Genomic DNA, 25,436 nt, shown 5'->3' on the forward strand with positions numbered 1-25,436 from the left:
TCCGGATAAAGCGGAAGAAAATGGATGGATGGATGGATGGATGGATGGATGATATAAAAAGATATCAAAGGGACTGAGACAGACTGCCAATCAGCAGTGTTCAAATTCTAATTAAGAAGTGGAAAATGAGAGATTCTGTTGGAACCAAACCTCAGTCAGGTAGATCAATAAAAATTCAGCAACAACTGCCAGGAAAATTGTTCAGGATGCAAAGAAAAAAACCCAAATAACTTCAGCTGAAATACAGGACAGTTTGAAACAAAGTGGTGTGGCTGTTTCAAGATGCACAATAAGAAGGCACTTGAAGAAAAAATGGGCTGCATGGTTGAGTTGCCAGGAGAAAGCCATTATTATGCAAGTGAGTGTGATAACTTGAGGATGTTTTACAAACTTTGAAAGACATATACCTTGGGATAATATCTCAGACAAGTCACATGCAGAAAATTTTGGTCAGATGGAGAAAGTTGGCTTCACTGTCTAATTACCGTTCGATGGGATGACTGTAAGTCAGTAGGATACAAAGGCCATTAATCATTAATCTCTGGGTTCTATCCCCTGGTACAGCTGAGTGTCAGAGTGTCCATGAGCAAGACACTAAACACCAAAACTGCTCATAGTACACACTGACTGACTGCAGAAGACTTAGCTTAACTTTTGGACTTAGCTGTACATATATCTCGTACCTTTTCATTTACAAAAAGTATTAAAATAGAAATTAAAATAATATATTCATGAATGATTTCAGATGTTAAGTGGGCGTTCAGAAATACTACTACTACTACTACTACTAATGATTATTATTATTATTACATTGCAGTGTAATGTAATAATAATGTGTTGTTTTTGCTGGTGGGCTGACCTGTGCTCCTCCCTTGGATTTGAGTTCGTCACCAATGGAGGTGGACTTTGTGCCACTAACATCATTGACTGTGCCTTATCTTAAAATATTTATTTTTTAAAAAACACTCTAATTATGAATAAACTTTCGTCTTGCTGTAACTTGTCTTATTGTTTCATTTGATACTTTTATTTCTATTACGGTGTGGTTCAGAGCAGTGTTTCCTAACAAGGGATATGTTTACTGTTACCAGGAATCTGTGATTTATTCTAAAATAAGCTTGAAGACAGGCCTAGTAGATGGGGTGAGACCATGTTCTGTAGGCCTTAGTAACATGAGTGCATACCTCGTTCAGTGTCACGTTGGCATGGTGGCCTAGTGGTTAGCACTGTGAAGAACATTGTGGGATTGCTTCCAACGGACTTTGCGTTCTACTTCCAAAGACATGCAGGTTAGGGGAAGTGGAAACTTTAAATTGACCGTAGGTGTGCGTGTATGTGTAAATGTGTTTCTTTGTCTATAAGTGGTCCTGTGATAGACTGGCGTCCTGTCCAGGGTGTACATTGCTTCTTGCCCTATGACTGCTGGGATAGACCCCCCCATTTATAATTTAAAAAATGTTGATTATTGCAGGTTTGCACAAGGTTTTAGCCCATTCACACTGAACGTGAAATTAACTTCCCTGGAATTTTTGCGGTTAATGCCAATTACCTGCTGCATTGAAGCAGAAGACACCAAACAGTCTTCCAGCTTGGGTTCGCCATGTCACCAAACCAGTTCTGTTCTGTCCACAATTTTTATTACCCATAATACGTGGGACAACAGCTACTTGTTCAGCTATCCAGCCAAATCTGTATAAAACACAGAAGCAAATGAAGGCAATTAATTAACAAAATTAGCAAAATTCCAATGTAAGCAGCAAACATGAGAAACAGACCTGTTTTAAATTGTCTTTAGTTTGAATGTAGTGATGCTGATGTGAATTCAGAAAGGCAAATTTTAGAGTTGTGTGCAGTAATCATGTGTTATCAGTCATGTATGTGTAGTTTGGGGCATGTTACTTTAAAAAACATAACTGAGTTTGTAACTGAGTTACAGCATTATAAAAGTTATTACTTACTAGGGAAAGTAACTATTGCGCTACTTTTTAAAAAAATGTTCAAATATGTCTGAATTAGGATCATTGCCCCTCCCCTTTTAATGGAACTTTAAATTCAACTGTTTGTTCAGTTATGTACAATAAAACTGAATATTAAATATGTTTAATGAATTAAATGGACACTTAAAAGAATAACTTATTAACAGTAAACGTTGTATACTAATCTACACGAAACAAGACACCCATCAAATTTAATACATTATTGTAGATGTTATCATTACTATGTTTATAATAGTAGAAAAATCAGACATAATATATTTTAGAACTTTTGATATTTAAGTAAGTAAGTAATGTCTGTAGTTCCAGTTGAAAAACACTAACGCTATGTGCAGCGTGTGTGTCTCTGTCCTTTGTGTGTGAGCGAGTGCGTGTGTTTGTATTTGTGCGTGAACTCCCGCCCACCTCTGCCTCTGGTTGGTTTACCATGAAATTTTACTCTTTCTTAGCCTTACGTACGTAGCCATATTCATATAGTGAACTTCTATTGTATGTAGCATTTCTGTCATTGGTCTATATCGGTCACAAGATCATGAGGCTACGTACTTGTACATGTATTTTGTTATTGAGATATAGATTCCTAAACTACGTTACCACAACTACTAATCCTAACCCTAAGCATAGCTCAAGGCTGCGCTATGTACAAACATTATAATACAGCTATGTACGAATAGCCATTTAAAAAAAAAAATCTCTGAAAAAAAGTACTGCCAGAATATGTATGTCGTTCCAAATGTGCAATTCACGTATCAATAAATGCTTTGGACAACATATATAAAATCAACATTAAAAAAGCCACCAAAAGTACAAACTGATTGAACACGTGTTGTTTTTGATGACACCAAAAATAAAAATGTAATTATTTGGAGACAGAGAAAGAAATTGAGATTTTGGCAAGATAAATGTCATATCTAAAGAGCTTGAAGATGATAGCAATCAATTCCTAAATAAGCCATGCAAAAAAAAGACAAAAAAACTGCAGTGCCTCGCTGTCTCTAGATAATTCTTGACTTTTCTTGACATCAGCATGCAACATCATCGACACACACACACACACACACACACACACACACACACACACACACACACATATATATATATATATATATATATATATATATATATATATATATATATATATATATATATATATATATATATATATATATATACAAGGTCTGTTAGAAAAGTATCCAACCTTTTTATTTTTTGCAAAAACCATATGGATTTGAATCACATGTGATTGCATCAGCCAAGCTTGAACCTTCATGCGCATGCGTGAGTTTTTTCACGCCTGTCGGTTGCGTCATTCGCCTGTGAGCAGGTTTTGTGTGAGCAGTGGTCCACCCCTCTCATCGGATTTTTATTGCGAATAAATGTCTGAACGATTTGGAGCTTTGCTGCATCAATTTTTTCCAGAAACTGTGAGAGACCTCCAGGTGGACACCATTCGGAAAATTCAGATGGCTTTCAGGGACGATTTTATGAGGATTACACAGATTAAGGAGTGCTCCAGCTGGTTTAAAGACCGCCCACAGCTGCTGAGAGCGCGCCACGCTCTGAGCACCAATTGACAGGCTGAAACAACCAAATCATTACCAACGTGAAGGCTTTGTTGATCCAGGACGTCGTCTGACTTACACAAAAATGGCAGGAGACATGGACATCAGCACTTTTTCGGCACATTCCACTGTTACAGGAGTTTTTTTCATGGAAAGAAAAGCGGACGGATGTGCCACCGTGCCGCTCATGGCGCGGGACAAAAGCACCTCTGTGTTGGTCTCACAGGACGGCTTTCAGACGGCTGTCGGTGGGTTTTCAGTCGTGTGACTAACCGAGAAATTGTGGATGAGCCTGGACATGCCAGAACATGTCCTGTGAGGCTTCATCACGGCGTTGCTTTGTGCCATGCGGCACCGCCGCAACCCGCGGAATTTCTCCGCTCCTCTTTCAATGACAAAAACTCCTGTAACAGTGGAATGTGCCATTCATTTCCAAACTGGACGCTGTGTTTTATCCGGGACGTCGTCTGACTAGCACAGGAATTGCGGAAGACGTGGACATCAGAACTTTTTCGGCACATTGAGACCGACGTGCGGAGGAATTCCGCGCGTCGCGGTGGAGCTGCATGGCGCAAAGCATGCTGTGATGAAGCCTCACAGGACATGTTCTGGCATGTCCAGGCTCATCCACAATTTCTCGGTTAGTCACACAACTGAAAACCCACCGACAGCCGTCTGAAAGCTGTCCTGTGAGACCAACACGGAGGTGGTTTTGTGCCGCGCCATGAACAGCACGGTGGCGCATCCGTTCGCTTTTCTTTCCATGAAAAAAACTCCTGTAACAGTGGAATGTGCCGAAAAAGTGCTGATGTCCATGTCTCCTGCCATTTTTGTGTAAGTCAGACGACGTCCTGGATCAACAAAGCCTTCATGTTGGAAATGATCTGGTTGTTTCAGCCTGTCAATCGGTGCTCGGAGCTTGGCGTGCTCTCAGACACTGTGGGCGGTCTTTAAACCGGCTGTAACACTCCTTAATCTGTGTAATCCCCATAAAATCGTCCCTCAAAGCCATATTAATTTTCCGAATGGTGTCCACCTGGAGGTCTCTCACAGTTTCTGGAAAAATTGAAGCAGCAAAGCTCCAAATCGTTCAGACATTTATTCACAATAAAAAATCAGACGAGAGGGGTGGACCACTGCTCACACAAAACCTGCTCACAGGCGAATGATGCAACCGACAGGCGTGAAAAAACTCTTGCATGCGCACGAAGGTTCAAGCTTGGCTGATGCAATCACACGTGATTCAAATCCATATGGTTTTTGAAAAAAATAAAATGTTGGATACTTTTCTAACAGACCTCGTATATATACACACAAACACACGCACGCATGGACGTGAGTCATCCATGCACTCACATCATGTACACATCAGCACGCATGAGCCGCACACTCCCGTGTTCGGAGCAGCGAAGCGCTCACATGAATAGTCTAATGGATTCTTCCCCCTCTCCAGGATGTGGGACCCATGAGTAGCCACACTGGTACACGCGTGTCCTGTCTGGCTGGATGGCACGCTGGCCATGAAACGCCACATCAAATGGGTTTTATGGGATTCATATGGGACGACGCTTTTGTAAGCTGATGGTGGGAGCTGTCAGCAGGATGGTATTTACAGCACAGGCTGCTGCATGGTTAGTGTCCGTCCAGCACAACCTGATCTCACGGCAAGTCATGATTCAGCAGCACGAAATATACATTAATCTATTGGTTTGTCATATTGTGACGACAAGCGCCTCATTTTTGTCACAGCAGCACAAATTCATTCTAATTCATTCGATGATGGCTGCACGAAATTAAAAGTGAAGCGGGGGTGGGGGGGGGGGTGGTGGTGGTTATGTTTAGGGTGGGGGGAAAGAGTATGATTAGGTTATGGTTAAGGTTAGGGTCGGGGGTTGGAGTAGGGCTAGGAATAATGAGTTAAAAAAAAACCCCGTCATGAAAATTTGACTCATTTTGTCACGGGAACACGAAAAAAAAAAAAAAAAAGTGAAACTGGGCTGGTCCAGCACTGTGACACACTGCTGGAGCCGCTCAGTTTTTTTAATCTCTGTTATGCAGCTTGGGCACACTGCTGCCCGGTAATTCCATCTCCAGCAGGACATGCTGCATATGCCATGATGGGTGCTCCACAGCTTTTACATTCCGATCAGCTGTGTTTGATGGCGGTGCACCGAGCCTGTCACATGCATCGACTCACCATGGGCACGCACACACCTGCATGTTGTATTACAGCTTTGATGATCATAATGTCTCATATACATTGTGTAACCCACGGGAGGGAATGACAATGTATGTGTTCAATGACATCCATCATGGACATGACAGAAGTGTGTGCTATGCTGGACAGTGATCGCACTGCACTCCGGCCATCGTTTAAGCTTTTGCCACCTCAACAATGTTGGATCGTGGATTGGAGGAGGGACAGGACACGACACATCATTCATGGTGCTCGGAGGGGGACACGACACACTCACATGCCATTTGTGTAGCTTGGGGGGAGGACAGGACACACTGACCGCCCTTTGAGCTTTCGCCACCTCGACCGCAACTCAACTGAACCTCAAACGCACCTCGACAGTGGTGTCCTGGGCACTACATTCATGCAAATCGGCCTGCATTTTCGGCCCAGCAACTGCTGTTGGAGGTTCGAAGGTGGCATCTCGAATCTGGAAGAGTGTGGGTCGAATGGCCATTCGTGTGCTATTTGTCCTCATTTGACGAGGCCTCATTCAACCAGGGTTTGATGTGGCCGATCATTTCATGCAGCCCCTTGACCGTGGTCTGAATGGTCTGATCTGCGTATGACATGCTGTACGAATATTGTGACCTGAGCTTGGGGCCTCTGATCCCCATGCGCTTCAGGAAGTGCTGGGTGGATGCTCCCACTAACCCCCTGCAGCTGACTTCCACCGGGTAGCTGGCAGCTGACCACCCAGCCTCTCTGCACTTGGTTATGAGATAAAGGTAATGGTCTTTTTTCCTCTCAAAGGCCAATCATGGCCACTCAGGAGGAGCTCAGAGTCGAGCCGCTGCTCCTCCACATCGAAAGGAGTCAGTTGAGGTGGCTCGGGCATCTTTTACGGATGCCCCCGGGACGCCTCGCTGGAGAGGTGTTCTAGGCACGTCCCATTGGGAGGAGGCCCCGGGGAAGACCCAGGACACGCTGGAGAGACTACATCTCTCAGCTGGCTTGGGAACACCTTGGGGTTCCCCCGGAGGAGCTGGGGGAGGTGTGTGTGGATCGGGAGGTCTGGGCGGCTTTGCTTGAGCTGCTGCCCCCGCGACCCGACTCCGGATAAAGCGGAAGAAAATGGATGGATGGATGGATGGATGGATGGATGGATGGATGGATGGATGGATGGATGGATGGATGGATGGATGGGCCAATCATGGTCCACTCTCAGACTCCAGTCACAATTGTCTGACAGTGCTGTTCTCTGCATTTTTTTGCTAGAGGCCCTTCCCCTCTCTCTGATGAAATGATCGGCTGCCTTGATGTTAATGGTAGGCATTCCCTGGCTGTTTCCACCCTACGAATCTCCAGGATCTCCGCCAGCTTATGCAGGACTCTGTCATGATGCCACCTGTACCGACCCTGGGTCAATGCTGTTTTACAGCTTGACAGGATGTGCTGCAGGCTCGGATTTGGGGCATTGCAGAGTTGGCAGCTCTCCTTTGAGCCATACCACAGACAAAGGTTGCTAGGGCTTGATAGGTTTCAAGTTTCAAGTTTCAAGTTTATTTGCCATTTGCAGTATTAAAACCACATTGGAAAAATGGTTCAAGGAGCTCAAAAGTGCACTAGCAAGACATATACAAACAATAAAAAGACATAAAAGAACATAAAAAATGCCATAAAAACGACAAAGCCACAAAATAATTTAAGATACATTTAAAACTAATCAAAGAGTGTTGATCATTGCCACGGCTTGTGGTGAAAAAACTTTTTCTATAACGTGATGTCCCACATTTAATAGACCGATAGCACCTACCCAAGGGAAGAAGCTCAAACACGTCCCTGGCGGAATGCAGGAGATCTTTAGTAATAGCCAAAGACTGGGACTTAAGCCTTTTTTTGTAAATGTCCTCCAGGACAGATAGTTCCATACCAATAGTCCTACTGGCTGAACGAACCACTCTATTCAAAGCCTTCCTTTCTTTAGCAATGGCATTTCCAAACCATGCAGTTATACTTTCAATGAAGCTGTGATAAAAATTTAAGAGAATATTCTTGTTCAGAGTAAATTCTTTCATCTTACGCAGAAAAAAAAGCCGTTGTCGAGACTTTTTAACAATTCTGTTGGTGTTATAATTCCAGCTCAAGTCATCAGATAAAAACAATCCCAGAAATTTACAGTTTTCAACTGTTTTCACTTCAGTGCCATTTAATATGATGGGAACATAAGATCTATTTTTACTGAAGTCAACAACCAAGTTTTTGCAGTATTTAACTTCAAATTGTTTTCCTCACTCCAGGAAACCACCTTTTGCACTTCAGATCTATACAAAGAGTCATCATGAGAAGAGATCAAACCAATAATAGTTGTGTCATCTGCATACTTAATTATCAAATTATTATGAAAGGACGCAACACAATCATAAATGTAAAAAGTGTACAACAATGGGCTTAAAATACAACCTTGTGTATGAAAATGCTTCTTCAAAATACAATGTGAAATCAAATGTTGGGAAGGTGTCGTAGCACGGACCCACAACAGGGGGCGCAAATGAACGGACAATGAATAAGCCAAAAATTAACAATTTAATGTTGTGACAATACACAACTAAATACACAAAATTTGCAAAGTCAATTAACACCAGGTGATGTGTGGGCAGGCTCGAAGATAGAAGACCCCCGACGAGAGAGAAGCCGCGTCCCACACGGCTTCCACCACCAACGGTCTGAAGAACACCGGAGCCGCCAAGTCCCGAGTCCCCAGGTGGCCTCTGTCTTCGGCTGTCGACCCTGGTACTGCTGGCAGAAAGCAAAGACAAGATGAATGAGTGTGAGTCCGCACACTCAGTAATCCACAGTCTGCACACAGTTAGGAGGGAGCACCTCCACCTCCAATCACACACTCGTGCAGCTCCTGTTTAATCCACTTATCTGGTTTGGGGTGTGAGGCAAAGCCGTCGCTGTCACACCAAACGCCAATCCCACAGATAAGGAAAGCACCAGGAAAACGGCTGCAACAGAAGTTCACATTATTACTCAACGTATGAGTCAGCAGAGAAAATTACCTCTTCGGTAGTCGATTTCTCGGCAAGGAGGTGGAGTTGCAGTCCGGCCTTTATGGTGATGATGATGATGATGAACGAGTGACAGCTGGTGCAGAGGATGAATGACAGCTGTCACTTCTTCTGGGTCTGGCGCCCTCTCGTGCTTGGAGCCCGCACTCCAAGCAGGGCGCCCTCTGGTGGTGGTGGGCCTCCTCTTCAGCGGCCCACATAACAGGACCCCCCCCTCAACGGGCGCCTCCTGGCGTCCGACCAGGCTTGTCCGGATGTCTCTTGTAAAAATCGGCCAGGAGGGCCGGGTCCAGGATGAAGCTCCTCTTCACCCAGGAGCGTTCTTCAGGTCCATACCCCTCCCAGTCCACCAGATATTGGAACCCCCGGCCCTTACGACGGATGTCCAGGAGCCTGCGGACTGTCCAGACAGGCTCCCCGTCAATGAGCCGGGCAGGAGGTGGCGTAGGTCCCGGAGCACAGAGGGGCGAGGTGTGGTGTGGTTTAAGACAGGACACATGAAACACAGGGTGAATCCGCAGTGAAGCTGGGAGTTGGAGCTTCACTGCGGCCGGGTTGATGATCTTGAGGATACGAAAGGGTCCGATGAATCTGTCCTTCAGTTTTGGGGAGTCTACACGGAGAGGGATGTCCTTAGTCGAGAGCCACACCTCCTGCCCGGGCTGGTATGTGGGGGCCGGGGAACGCCGGCGGTCTGCATGGGTTTTGGCCCTCGTCCGGGCCTTTAACAGGGCAGAGCGGGCGGTCCGCCACACCCGGCGGCACCTCCTGAGGTGGGCCTGGACCAAGGGCACACCGACCTCTCCCTCCACCAGTGGGAACAATGGGGGCTGGTACCCCAAACATGCCTCAAAAGGGGAGAGGCCGGTAGCAGACGAGACTTGGCTGTTATGGGCATACTCGATCCAGGCCAGATGGTGACTCCAGGCCGCCGGGTGCGCGGAGGTGACGCAGCGAAGGGCCTGTTCCAACTCCTGGTTAGCCCGCTCTGCCTGGCCGTTTGTCTGGGGGTGGTACCCGGACGAGAGACTCACGGTGGCCCCCAGCTCCTTACAGAAACTCTTCCACACCTGCGAAGAGAACTGGGGACCACGATCTGATACAATGTCCGATGGTATCCCATGCAGCCGCATGACATGGTGGACCAGGAGGTCTGCCGTCTCCTGGGCCGTCGGGAGCTTCAGGAGGGCCACGAAGTGGGCCGCATTGGAGAACCGGTCCACTATCGTGAGAATAATGGTGTTGCCCTGGGACGGCGGGAGGCCTGTGATGAAGTCCAGGCCGATGTGAGACCAGGGGCGGTGAGGCACCGGCAGGGGTTGGAGGAGTCCCGAGGTCCTCCGATGGTCTGCCTTGCCCCTGGCGCAGATGGTACAGGCCTGGACGTAGTCCCGGACGTCGGTTTCCAGGGACGCCCACCAGAAGCGCTGCTGGACCACTGCCACGGTCCTACGCACTCCGGGATGACAAGAGAGCTTGGACCCGTGACAGAAGTCCAATACGGCAGCTCTTGCCTCTGGTGGGACGTACATTCTGTTCTTGGGGCCGGTCCCCGGGTCCGGGCTCCTTGCCAGGGCCTCCCGGATGGTCTTCTCCACGTCCCAGGTGAGGGAGGCCACGACAGTGGACTCGGGGATGATGGTCTCGGTGGGGTTCGACAGCCCCGCTTTGGCTTCTTCTTCGTGCACCCGGGACAATGCATCTGATTTTTGGTTCTTGGTCCCGGGGCAGTACGTGATCCGGAAGTCAAAGTGCCCGAAGAACAGAGACCAGCGGGCTTGCCTGGGGTTCAGCCGCTTGGCGGTCCGGATGTACCCCAGGTTCCGATGGTCCGTGAAAACCGTGAAAGGCAACGACGCCCCCTCCAGCAGGTGTCTCCACTCTTCAAGAGCCTCCTTCACCGCGAGGAGCTCCCGATTGCCGACGTCATAGTTCCGTTCTGCTGGGGTCAACCTGCGGGAAAAATAGGCACAAGGATGGAGAACCTTATCAGCCTCCACGCTCTGGGACAGCACGGCTCCTATCCCTGAGTCAGAGGCGTCCACTTCCACTATGTACTGGCGATAAGGATCAGGCCCGCTGGTCTCTGTTCTTCGGGCACTTTGACTTCCGGATCACGTACTGCCCCGGCACCATCAATGCTGAAAGGTACATCCAAGTTTTGGAGCAACACATGCTGCCATCCAAGTAATGTCTTTTTTCAGGGACATCCCTGCTTATTTCAGCAAGACAATGCCAAACCACATTCTGCATGTTACAACAGCGTGGCTTCATAGTTAAAGAGTGCGGGTACTAGACTGGTCTGCCTGCAGTCCAGACCTGTCGCCCATTGAAAATATGTGGCTCATTATGAAGTGCAAAATACAACAATGGAGACCGTGGACTATTGAACAACTGAAGTCGTACATCAAGCAAGAATGGGAAAGAATTCCACCTACAAAGCTTCAACAATTAGTGTCCTCAGTTCCCAAATGCTTATTGAGTGTTGTTAGAAGGAAAGGTGATGTAACACAGTGGTAAACATACCACTGTCCCAGCTTTTTTGAAATGTGTTGCAGGCATCCATTTCAAAATGAGCAAATATTTGCACAAAAACAATAAATTTCATCAGTTTGAACATTAAACCTGCCTACCTGTTGTCTACATGCTCTCTGGATGCCATCGTGCAGGTGTGGATGAGGTAATCCGGATAAACAGATGGCAAAATCCCTGGTTTTCTCCAGAGTTGTCAGATATCATCCATCAGCGCAATATGGCTTGGGCCAAAGCCAGAAAGCTCATTCTATTAAGTCTCTTTCTGTAAAGTTCTCAGACTCTTCTGAAATTTATTCTAAAAGACTTATTACCAGTCTACAAAGAACAGAGATTTTAAACTGCTTTAACTTGCATTTTGTATCATCTGGTTCCTTGTTTGACTCTACAGGTGCAGAGCCTGTGACTCCCTGCACAGGTCCTCCAACATTTTCAAGAGATCCTTTTCATTTGTATCCTTTTACTGTGCAACAAGCACATAAAGCTCTCAAAGCATGAGATCACAGAAAACCTCCTGGACCAGACATGATAGAACCGCACTTTTTGAAATCGGCAGCTGATTTAGTTTCACAGCCTCTTACAATCCTTTTTAATCTCTCAATCCAAAAACAAGGAATTTCCGTCAGTTTGGAAGTCGGCTTTTGTTACCCCCTTATTAAAAGGAGGAGATCCTGCAGTTTTAAGCAATTACAGGCCAATATCTAATTTATGTGTCTTACCAAAAATTCTTGAATATCTTGTTTGTGATCAACTAAAAGTTTCTATACTCCAACGAACTTCTCTCAAAGTTACAATCAGGAAAAGGTGAGGTAAGTCAACAGAGCTACAACAAATATCCTTCGGAGGCACACACTATCAGCAACACATTCAGGTCTGAATTTAAGCCTTATGTAAATGAGCAGCTTCTCACAACAGGTGGAGGATCATCAATCCGTACGCCACGGCAGTGAGAAGCAAACTGCACAATTCTCATCAATGTTCAAATATACTGCGTAACAAAACGCCAAATTACTATTAACAATTATTCAGACAATAATCACCTCTGATGTGTGCTAACAGCATGTGTCCCTCACCCGTCGTCCTTCACAGGCATGATGTGTCAAACCCTGGCGCGCTCCTCAGCGTCTCACAACCGAACATCACAAGGTCGAGTTCCCGGCAATTCTGCTCAAATCACTCATGGCTTAAATGCAGAACGCCATCTCATTATCTGCTTCAGCTGAAAGTCTTTAAGTCTGCACGTGAGCATCATCCACAGGTGCTGCAAGTTGTTAGGCCTGCACGTGAACATCCTCCACAGGTGCAGCCAATAGTTCTGATGAGGGTGAAGGACTCTTCCGCCAGCACCTTCTCCACAGAAAAACCAGTTTGCATACCACCTGGAGAGCAAAGAAAAGAAAACAGCACCCAAATGTCCAGCCAAACCCCCCAACACACAACAGTACCCCCCCATCAACGGGAAGCCTCCCGGTGACCGAACAGACCAGGCCCGAGAACAGCACCTCCCTCCGGGGTCCACGACAGGAAGCAGACGGTGTAACGCCCCCAAAGTCCACAGCAGACAGCAGGACAGGGCACCGCAGCTGGAAGGCCGGCTGGCATCAACAAAAACCCCAAAAGAGTCCCAAGTACAACCTAACTTACAAGAACAATACAAAACCCACCCAAACCCTCCCCAGGGGACCGTCCCATCCAACCCCAGGAAGAAAAGAAAAACTCCCAAATTCAATAACCCAACATAGCCCCGACAACACAATACAAACACAATTTCACAAAGAAAAATAACAAACAACCCCTCCAGACAATGTGCAGAGCTCAACACCCCCCAGAAGACCTTTACCGCCAGTTCCAGGAGTAATAACCAAAGCCGGAATCCCACAGAGGTCCCCAGGTATACATGGAGCAACAGCGCCCCCCAGAGGACCGTACCATCAACCCCAGGAGGTACCCTCCCCACAACCCAGGAACCCCAGACCAGGCCACACTTGGCTAGTCGGCCTCACAATCAATTCCCCCCCAGAGGACCGTCCCATCAACCCTGGAGGTGGAACCTGGAAGGAAACATAAAAAACCCAAAAATCCAACCCCCGACGGACTCCATTAAACCACCCTGGGGGCAAATAAAACAACCGGAAACCCTGTTACCCTCCCCAGCACCCCGAAAGATTCCAGATTACTCCCAGAGCCTATCGTCAGTACCATTTCGGCGAATGGCACAAAACTACCAAGCCGGGGAAGGAAACAGGAAAAACTAACCCAGTCCTATCCCCTAAGTGCAGCGGAAAACCGGAAATACGTCCGGTGCCCCTAAACCGACCATACCACCAGCCTATCGGGAGGGGTGGAACTACCGAAATGGTGAACGGCACAGATCGGCCCACCACTCCGACTGAGGTACGTTCCCGCTGCACTACACCCCGGTAACGCCAATGACGAACGGTCAAAGGCCCACCGGGGCTGGAGTGGAACCGGGTATCAACCAAACCCAAAAAAACGCCCCTGACAACCCCCCGCCAGGCGCAGAGGTTTTCTGAGAAACGCTCAGCGTAACCAACCTGCACCACCCCACAACCCAAAAGACAAACGGTCTTAGAGTACATGAGGTTGGGGTTAGGGAAACAGGGAAATAAAAAACAACAAAACAAAATGACCCAATCCACAAACAAAAATTACCTAAGTTCAAATAATGAAGACATACGATTACCTGAGTCCAGCTGAGCTCTGAACTGCCAGTCGTTCTCCAACCAGAACAGCCTCTAATTCCCTAAACACTTTATAACCCCTACATGAAAACAAAAACAGACCAAATAACTAAATAACCAGAGGTCTGCCCCCTTTTTTTTAATTTTTTTTTATATATATTATGCCTGTCCAAAAACACCTGGAGATACGTCATTGTTATCTTTCTTGACGCTTATGTGACCGGGGCAATATGGCTGTTTCAGCTCGTCTGAGCTGCATGGGCTCATCCGCAAGAGGAGCCAGAGGTCCCGTCGGAGGAGTCTCAGTGGGGCGAAGAAGAGGTGGCCCTGATCTGTGTCGGGGAAAGCCCAGAGACGGAAAGACCCGCTCAGATGTCCGCCCTCTCTCGCGTCCACGCTCCTTTATCCGATCATCTAGACGAATAACCAAAGATATTAGCTCATCTAAATCTTTTGGTTCGTCACGGACTGCTAGCTCGTCTTTTAATAAATTGTTCAAACCATCCACAAACACTCCTCTCAAAGCTGCGGCATTCCATCCGGACTGAGCAGAAAAAATTCGGAAATCAACGGAATAATCCGCCGCACTCCGCCTCCCCTGCCTGAGATTCAGCAACCGTTGGGCAACGGTATTTGTTTTCACCGGATGGTCAAAAACCAATTGGAACTCCCGGGAGAAATCCTTAAAGAATCCTAACAATGGAGAGTTATTGCTCCACAACGCAGTGACCCAAGCTAAGGCGTCACCTCGAAGCAAATTTGTCACATATGAGACACGGCTACCATCAGAAGAGAAGGAAGCCAGTCGCTGAGCAAAAACCAGAGAACATTGCATCAAAAACGGAGCACAGGCTTCAACGTCTCCCGCATAAGGTTCCGGATGACAAATAATTGGTTCAGAAGCCGACTCTCTGGGTGACGGAGTTATCTGCACCGGTATCGATGGTGCCGCAGCTGGAGCACCAGGAAGCGGAACGGCTTCACTGCAAGCTCCGTAACGCGGGCATCTGTTTGTTTAATTTGGTTTGCGAGATGCTGTAATTGCTCCCATATCTTCTCCAAGTGTTCTTGAACTCTTTCCGTAAATGGAACTGCTTCTGGGTCCATTTAGTACTGGCCGGGAACTACTGTTATGTGCTGACGCGGGTCAGAGAACCGAACCAGCATCTGACAATGGCCCAGCGCTAAATAACCAGAAAGCGGTTGCAGAATGAGTAGATCCGTTTTATTCTTTATTTTTTTTATTTTACTTTATTTATTTATTTTTTTTCTTGTCATTGCTCCAATAGTTCGACCACTCCTCTTGGGTGGATTGGTGCTAGCCCCCATTTTATTTTCTTTTGAGTAAGGGATGGGGGAATTTGGGGTTTTTGCATTTGTGAATGTTTGTTTTATGGTTTTGATGTTCTTTGGTTCAAGTCACACAGACATGTTAATCCAGGTTATTTTACTAAATTTGAACTTTACATTGTTATGGAGAGTAAAGATCACAAAACTGTTGATTTAAATATAACAAGTTGGAATGTCAGGGGTCTTAAAAAATATATTAAATTGAAACAAGTGATGAATAGAATTAAATTATTAAACTCAAAGATAGTTTTTCTTCAGGAAAGTCACTTGTTTTATTCAGAAATCAAAAAGATTAAAAACAGGTGGAATGGATACGTAATGCAGTCAGCATTCAACAATTATGCACAGGGTGTTTTAATCCTCATTCACAGAAACCTACCATTTGAGATAACAAACATAATTCAGGACACGTCTGGGTGCTATGTAATAGTTCAGGGTACTATTTTCTCTCTCACATTGAACCTTGTGTGTGTATATGGACCAAATAAGGACAATCCCAAATTTTTCGAAGATCTTTTTCTTACTCTGTCTACTTTACACGGCTCTCTTATCATAGGTGGAGACATTAATTGCGCCTTAAATCCCACAAAGGATCGCAGCACAGGCTTGGACCCAAGTAAATCAAAAACACGAAATCTGTTAAAACAATATTGTGGTGATTTAAATTTAGTTGATGTTTGGAGATACCTAAATCCCACTAAATTACAATTTTCATGCTTTTCAGGTTTTCAGAAGTCTCGATCACGTATTGATTATTTCCTTGCTTCTCAAAATCTTTTATCAAAAGTGAAGGATTGCTGGTATGACAGCATTGTAATTAGTGATCATGCACCAATATCTATGAATATTCATATAGATAAACTTTTTTTATTGCCCCTGTAACTGGCGCTTTAAATCGATTTGGTTACAAAATAAAGATTTTGTTTCTTTCATAAAAAATAAAATAGATTTATACTTTGAATTAAATACAGGTGAAACTGGAGCATGTACAAGATGGGAAGCATTCAAAGCTTACATTCGGGGAGAAATTATAAGCTATACAAGTACCAAATCCAAACAACAAAAAGTAGAAATATGTGATTTAGAGAAACAGATAAAATTATTGGAGAATGAACTAGATCAGAGAGATGATTTATTCAAACAAAAAGAACTTCTTTTTTAAATAAGTAAATATAACAAATTGTCAAGTGATGTTGTGGCTAAAGCAAAGTTATTATGATCAAGGAGAAAAGGCAGGAAAATTGCTGGCTTGGAGAATTCGAAAATTACAGACAGAACGATCAGTTAATAGTATAAGAACATCTGATGGAAATCTGACTACTGACCCTCAAGAAATTAATAACAGTTTTAGAGATTTTTATGAGCATTTATATAAATCAGAGATTTCCCAATCATCGAATGAGAGGGACGCATTTCTTGATTCACTAACATTCCCTACACTGTCGGAGGACGCTAAATTAGACCTTGATAGTAATTTAACTTTAGAAGAAATCTCTGCAGCTATTCAAAATATTAATACTAATCGTGCTCCTGGACCTGATGGCCTAACTATAGAGTTCTACAAAGCATTTAAAGAACAGTTATTAACTCCATTAATGGAGATGTTTCAGGAATCTTACAATAAAGGGACCCTTCCACCTACTTTGAGACTTGCCATAATCACTTTGATCCTAAAACCAAACAAACCCAACATCGAATGTTCTTCATATAGGCCAATAAGTTTGATGGGATGTGATATAAAAATACTTTGCAAGGCACTTGCATTACGATTAGATCAATATATACCTAGTTTAATACATAATGATCAAAATGGTTTTGTGAAGAATCGTCAAGGATTTCATAATATAAGACAGGTCCTAAATATAATTCATGAAAAGGCAGGTTCCAGGGACACAGTGCTACTGTCACTGGATGCCTGTCAGGCTTTTGACAGAATTGAATGGCCTTTTTTATTTAATGTTCTGCCCAGGTTTGGATTTGGGGAAAACTTCCTCAAATGGCTGAAAATTTTATACACCAATCCCACTGCTAGCATTATTACAAACAATATTTCTTCTAAACCCATCACCCTGGAAAAATCTACATGCCAGGGCTGTCCTCTTTCACCATTGTTGTTCATTTTAGCTATAGAACCCTTGGCCATGTCGATTCATATGGATGAGGGCCTGACGGGTATCCAGATAGGAGATCAGGAACACAGAATATCTCTTTATGCGGATGTTATTGTCTTCCTGACTAAGTTGTCCACAAGTCTTCCAAATTTAATGAAACAGATTAACATATTTGGTACTTTGTCTGGTTATGTTATCAATGACACAAAGTCTTCAATTTTATTTTTGACTAATGAAGAAAGACTCAACCTGGTAGTTGACACGTCATTTTTAAATGCAAGAGGGGGATTTACTTATTTGGGTGTCAGAATCACTCCTGATGTCAATGATGTAACTCAAGTAAATTATGACCCTTTAATGTCTGACGTACAGCAATCAATAGACAGGTGGATGATGTTACCAATTTCATTAATGGCACTTATAAATATAATTAAAATGAGCATTCTGCCAAAATTTTTATATTATTTTCAATCTATACCATTCCCATTAACAGATCTTTTTTTTTTTTTACTAAACTCAATAAGTTGCTACTAAATTTTATTTGGAACAATAAAAAAAGCCAGATTAAGACTGAGATTGCTTTACATGCCTTATGAAACAGGAGGGCTACAGCTTCCCAACTTTAAATGGTACTATTGGTCTGCACAACTACATTCAGCTATGTATTATTTTTCAACAGAAACTTTACCTGCCTGGGTATCAATAGAACAATCAACAGTACCACACCTTTCACTTAAAAAATATTTATACTCAGCTGAACTTAAGATTTTAAAAAGACAGACCAAGAATGTATTTTTGAAAAACACAACTGACATTTGGTACAGGTCACATAAACATGTTGGGGACCTACCTACACTATCATGTTTTCTCCCATATGGGGCAATAAAACCTTTAAACCTGGGAGAGCTGATGGGGGCTTTAAATTCTGGGCAGACAAGGGTGTAAAATCAATTGGTGATGATTATTTAAATGGAGAAATGCTTACATTTATTCAAATGTCCCACAAATTTTCAATTCCTTCGAAGCATTTTTTCAAGTATTTACAATTAAAACATTTTATGTCATTTCAACTTGAAAATATAATGCATGAACCCTCCTTGTCTTGCCTGGAGGATATTGTTTTATCAAATTTACAAAGGAAAAAGCTAATTCCGTTGTTTTATAGGACATTGGCTTTGCATGATTCAGAAAGTAGTAATGACAGACTGGAAACATAGAAATCAAATATTCAAGAAAATATTGAAATAACTGATTGGAAAAATGCATGTCTTAAAGCACAAAAGCAAACAATTAACACAAGGATGAGATTATTATAGTACAAATGGTTAATGAGAACCTATGTTACTCCAGTTAAACTTCATCAGTGGACCCCTGACATTCCTGATACATGCAGTAAATGTCTTAATGATAAAGGGACTCTTTTTCATTGTGTATGGGACTGTTGGAAAGTTAAAAATGATTGGAAATCTGTTGTTCAAAGTATCTCCTCAATGGTTAAAATTGATGTTCCTCACTGTGCACTGCTGTGTGTTCTAGGAATATATCCGAAGGACTTTGTTGTTAATAAAAGGAAATTGGTTCTTATAGACTTTGGACTCCTACAGGCCAGAAGAACGATTGCATTATTTTGGAAGAGCGTGGACGCTCCCCCTCTAAAATTATGGACAATGGAGATGGCATTGTGTTGCACTTGAGAGACTAACATATATTTTAAGAGGAAAAGCTGAGGAATTTGAGCACATATGGAGACCATTGGTGGAATTTTTGAAAAAATGACATGCTGCTATTTATAAGAAAGTGAATTATATTATTTATTTATTACAACCCCTGGCAAAAATTATGGAAACACACCGGCCTCGGAGGATGTTCATTCATTTGTTTCATTTTGTAGAAAAAAAGCAGATCAGAGACATGACACAAAACTAAAATCATTTCAAATGGCAACTTTCTGGCTTTAAGAAACACTATAAGAAATCAGGAAAAAAAAATTGTGGCAGTCAGTAACAGTTACTTTTTTTAGACCAAGCAGAGGGAAAAAAAAAATATGGAATCACTCAATTCTGAGGAAAAAATTATGGAATCATGAAAAACAAAAGAATGCTCCAATACATCACTAGTATTTTGTTGCACCACCTCTGGCTTTTATAACAGCTTACAGTCTCTGAGGCATGGACTTAATGAGTGACAAACAGTACTCTTCATCAATCTGGTTCCAACTTTCTCTGATTGCTGTTGCCAGATCAGCTTTGCAGATTGGAGCCTTGTCATGGACCATTTTCTTCAACTTCCACCAAAGATTTTCAATTGGATTAAGATCCGGACTATTTGCAGGCCATGACATTGACCCTATGTGTCTTTTTGCAAGGAATGTTTTCACAGTTTTTGCTCTATGGCAAGATGCATTATCATCTTGAAAAATGATTTCATCATCCCCAAACATCCTATCAATTGATGGGATAAGAAAAGTGTCCAAAATATCAACGTAAACTTGTGCATTTATTGATGATGTAATGACAGCCATCTCCCCAGTGCCTTTACCTGACATGCAGCCCCATATCATCAATGACTGTGGACATTTACATGTTCTCTTTATAAATCTCATTGGAACGGCACCAAACAAAAGTTCCAGCATCATCACCTTGCCCAATGCAGATTCTAGATTCATCACTGAATATGATTTTCATCCAGTCATCCACAGTCCACGATTGCTTTTCCTTAGCCCATTGTAACCTTGTTTTTTTCTGTTTAGGTGTTAATGATGGCTTTCGTTTAGCTTTTCTGTATGTAAATCCCATTTCCGTTAGGCGGTTTCTTACAGTTCGGTCACAGACGTTGACTCCAGTTTCCTCCCATTCATTCCTCATTTGTTTTGTTGTGCATTTTTGATTTTTGAGACATATTACTTTAAGTTTTCTGTCTTGACGCTTTGATGTCTTCCTTGGTGTACCAGTATGTTTGCCTTTAACAACCTTCCCATGTTGTTTGTATTTGGTCCAGAGTTTAGACACAGCTGACTGTGAACAACCAACATCTTTTGCAACATTGCGTGATGATTTACCCTCTTTTAAGAGTTTGATAATCCTCTCCTTTGTTTCAATTGACATCTCTCATGTTGGAGCCATGATTCATGTCAGTCCACTTGCTGCAACAGCTCTCCAAGGTGTGATCACTCCTTTTTAGATGCAGACTAACGAGCAGATCTGATTTGATGCAGGTGTTAGTTTTGGGGATGAAAATTTACAGGGTGATTCCATAATTTATTCCTCAGAATTGAGTGAGTCCATATTTTTTTCCCTCTGCTTGGTCTAAAAAAGTTACCGTTACTGACTGCCACAATTATTTTTCCAGATTTCTTATAGTGTTTCTTAAAGTCAGAAAGTTGCCATTTGAAATGATTTTAGTTTTGTGTTATGTCTGTGATCTGCTTTTTTTCTACAAAATTAAACAACTGAATGAACATCCTTCGAGGCCGGTTATTCCATAATTATTGCCAGGGGTTGTAATTGCTAACAAGTCTGTGTGTACAATGTTTAGTTCCTGTTCGTTTTTGGGTTATTTTTTTGTTTGTTTGACTGTTTTTGTGGTTAATTTTTTATATTCAAAAGTCAATAAAGATATTGTTTAAAAAAAATATGATGATGTGTTCAGAATTTTTAAATGTCCACAAGGGGGTGGCACAGGGCTCAATATTAGGTCCTTTCTTGTTCCTTATGTACATTAATTAACTAGGCCAAAACATTTCAGATGCTAATATGCATTTTTATGCTGATAATACAATAATTTATTGTTTTGGATAAACCCTTGTTAAAGCTGTTGATTCTCTGCAGAAAGCTTTTAATGTGGTCCAGGTCAAACCTCTGCAGCTAAAAATGCTCCTTAATGCTGACAAGACAAAACTGATGCTGTTTTCAAACATCAAGAAACACCCTCAAGCTCCGTTCACAGTGTCTACTTTAAAGGGAAATGTCATAGAGGTGGTTAATGTGTACAAATACAATGGCATCTTATTTGATGACTCTCTCACATTTAAGCCTCATATTGACAATCTTGTTAAAAAGCTCAAACTAAAATTGTGCTTTTTCTATCAAAATAAATTTTGTTTTTCATTTTAAGTGAAAAAACAGCTTGTCTCTGCAGTGTTTTTATCAGTTTTACAACCCCAATTCCAGTGAAGTTGGGACGTTGTGTAAAATGTAAATAAAAACAGAATACAATGATTTGCAAATCCTCTTCAACCTATATTCAATTGAATACACCACAAAGACAAGATATTTAATGTTCACACTGATAAACTTTATTGTTTTATGCAAATATTTGCTCATTTTGAAATAGATGCCTGCAACCTGTTTCAAAAAAGCTGGGACAGTGGTATGTTTACCACTTTGTTACATCAACTTTCCTTCTAACAACACTCATATATATCAGTTATTGATAAATGACAGTTATTGATGCAGTGCCATCTGTGTGATCGGCTTCAGTTTGAACCCTTGCCCTTTATGCAATGACATTGCTACATTTTCTTTGGATTGTATAATGATATTATGCACTTTAGAGACAGAAAGTTGCAAATCCTTTCCCATCTTTGTATGAGGAACATTGCTGATAAACATTTTGTTGCACAATTGTTGGCAAACTGGAGATCCTCTGTCCATCTTTGCCTTCAAAAGCTCAGCCTTTTCTGCGTCCAAATCATAATTGCAGCCACCCGTTGAAATCACCTATTTGAAACAACACAATTATTTATTTTGTTTTTTATTACTCATTACTCATTACTAACTCTAAATTGGCCATCTCAGCTTTTTTTTTAAGAATGTGTTACAAGCCTGAAGTCCTGAAATGGACATACGTATATGAACACATGAAATGAAATTAACCACACAATACATGAAATATGTTGGGTTCATAATGCCTGCAATTAAAAAAAAGCAATGTAAATATCAGAATCATTACAGTGTCATCCCCCCCCCCAAACTTCCCACATTTTCCAACATTATCTGACTTGGGTTTGTATTTTCCACAGCAAAACTCCTTCAACCTTTATTTATTTATTTTTATTAAATTAATTCAGCTTACTTGCACGTCTCCAGTCCATGCTGTAGGGCTTCCAGCATCTGGACCCTGGTTGCTATGGTGACATTCCGAAACAGGCAGGCGGCTTTTGCAGTGGTGAAGTTGAAGGTGTAGTTTCCCCCTTCAGTAATTAGGAAGACTCCAGAAACACTTTCAGTTCCAGGCACTGCTGTAATTCCGCAGAAATTCAAAAAAAAAAAAAAAAAAATGAAAGAGTATTACATGACAACATCACATTGATTTGTGGAATTCAATACAATGCATGTTATTAGTTTCTTTTTTCAAATGCAGTATAACATATACCGGTACTCTTTATTGGCACATTTAAAAAATAACCTCATACACAAAACCAGACCACAAATAGAAGGTGCACGTTTTCCATCAGGATGTATAACTGTGTTAGCATCCTGTTAATAAAAGTGCCTATAAATAGTAGTATAGTAGTATATGGTAAATCTGTAAATATGGTAAATCTGTGGACAGTCTAAGGCACACCTGTGCACTAATCATGGTGTCTAATCAGCATCTTGATATGGCACACCTGTGAGGTGGGATGGATTATCTCAGCAAAGGAGAAGTGCTCACTATCACAGATTTCGACTGGTTTGTGAACAATATTTGAGGGAAATGGTGATATTGTGTATGTGGAAAAAGTTTTAGATCTTTGAGTTCATCTCATACAAAATGGGAGCAAAACCAAAAGTGTTGCGTTTATATTTTTGTTGAGTGTATATATATATATATATATATATATATATATATATATATATATATATATATATATATATATATATATATATATATATTTTTTTTTTTTTTTTTTTTTTTTTTTTTACAGCAGGCCTCAAGGGTGCTAATAATTGTTTCACTTGTATGTTTTATTTTGCATTTTTAATTTCACTACCAGTGGCGGCGCCAGGAAATTTTTGTTGGGGGAGCTGAGGGGGTGCTGGGATAAAAGTAGGAGGGGCTCCACAAAATGTTGAAATAAACAACATATAGTAAATTGCTTTATAAATACCAAGGTATATGTTTTAGTCACCCATTCTCCTCTAAAATGTGGTATCAATGCACACACACATCACTCAGAATGATTGCAAGTTCAGTAAACTTGCACATAAGTATACAAACTGAATTCATTGAAATGGTGCTTAAGACAATGCAAGGAATCAACCTTACACAAAGCATCTATATCAAAGATTTATTGCCAATTTAACACCGAGGTCATAACCATTTGATAAAAGTAAGTAAAAGATATAGCCTGAGAAACTTAGTTGTAAACAATATACAAAAAGGTGATTCTTTATGAAGTTTGTATACAATGTAGCCCAAGCACAAAACTGCAGCTGAGATCCACAAATATGTCAGTCGCTATTCACATTACTGGCAGAATTATTGGGGGGGCTGAGGGGAGCTTGGCTCATTATTGGGGGAGCTTAAGCCCCCCAAGCCCCCCCTTAGCGCTGCCACTGTTCACTACATTTATTTTATTTTATTTTATTTTTTTGCTGTTGTCTAATAAGATTGGACATTTTACTAAATAATCTTAACATGTAAAATTGGTTAATTTGCATTTATTTCTGAACATAGTTTAAGTTGTGAATTTAAATTTAAAGGGCCCCAATAATTCTGACTAGGGGTCAGATTTATAAAACACTGCATAGGACTCATACTGAGAGCATACATATGTAAAAAAGCTGAAAATGGTGTGCACAAAAAAAAAAAAAAAAAAAAAAATATCAGTTATATAAAACCATGCATACACACACTGGCAAGCAATGTTCGCTTCATGAATCACACTCTGCAATGCTGCTCATGTGGCTCAGCCTCATATTTCACCCTCCACATGCCTACATTTAACCATAAATAGTCAATGCAAAACACTTCATGAAAATTCAATAAGGTATGTCTTCTATAATACATTCAAATTCTAAGGTAGAACTCTACTAGTCTATACTAGGTGAATATTTAAAATCATGAATATTTAATATATAATGAATATATAAAATCAGGAATATTTAAGCATATAAATTAAGCCTTTACTTATCATCACAACTGAGAGGAAGCAACTTTTCTGAAACAGAAATTGAGGTGTTTGCAGGTGCGGAGGAGACTGGTGGTTACACCAGTGGGGTGACAAAAAAAAAAGTAGGCAGTACAGGGTGAGACAGTTCTGAAGAAATTTTCAAAGTGTAGTTTGATTTAAGAACTGAGTCACTTTGTATATGTTACAATCAAAATGTTTTTACAGAATATATATAGCCATCATAGATAAAACCCCCAATTATAGTATGATAAATTAGATGCATTCATTTATTCATCCATTTTCTATACCCGCTTACTCCAGTGGGCTGGAGTCGCCAATTATTCGATGACTAATGGTACCCGACTAGTCGATGAAAGATTTTCATTAGTTGTCCCACCCTAGCATACGTCTCTTTCAGGTCCTATAATGATAATAAATATTAGTAATAAATGAATCACAGGAACTGGAGCTTCTTGAAGAACCAGGAAAAAGATACAAGGAAAACAAATAGCTAAAAGAATTTTGAATCCATTTTGGTCTGCTTAAAAATTGAATTAAGTCTCGCCTCACCCAAGAACCATATCCACAAAATTCAGTCAAACTCCATCCTCTACTTTTTCCACTTATTATGTGGTCAGACAGACAGAAACTAGTGATTTCCTAAGCACAAGTAGAGGTAATAATTTCATGTGCTCTAATCAAAATGTATTTTTATTTGAGCAACAGAAATGAACAATATGTGTAGATAATTTTAAAAGTATTGTCTTAATCCTAAAATAATGGCTTTTAAAGATCAAAGCCATAGAGAACTTAAAAAAACATATTTTGTGAAAGTTCAA

At 41.9% G+C, this 25,436-nt stretch overlaps 1 protein-coding gene across 1 annotated transcript in view; it reads right to left on the reverse strand.

Annotated features, from left to right (window-relative positions):
* The window catches only part of lyve1b (lymphatic vessel endothelial hyaluronic receptor 1b), a 68,142-nt gene that overhangs the window by 42,301 nt on the left and 405 nt on the right, over window positions 1–25,436 (reverse strand). The window contains exons 2-3 of the mRNA XM_034175900.1: window positions 22,575–22,737; window positions 1,550–1,689 (exon numbers count right to left, since the gene is read on the reverse strand). Coding sequence (XP_034031791.1) covers window positions 1,550–1,689; window positions 22,575–22,737 — 303 coding nt within the window. The remainder of the gene's footprint in view (window positions 1–1,549; window positions 1,690–22,574; window positions 22,738–25,436) is intronic.

The sequence above is a fragment of the Thalassophryne amazonica genome, chromosome 8 (genome assembly GCF_902500255.1).
Source record: "Thalassophryne amazonica chromosome 8, fThaAma1.1, whole genome shotgun sequence".
Lineage (NCBI taxonomy): Eukaryota > Metazoa > Chordata > Actinopteri > Batrachoidiformes > Batrachoididae > Thalassophryne > Thalassophryne amazonica.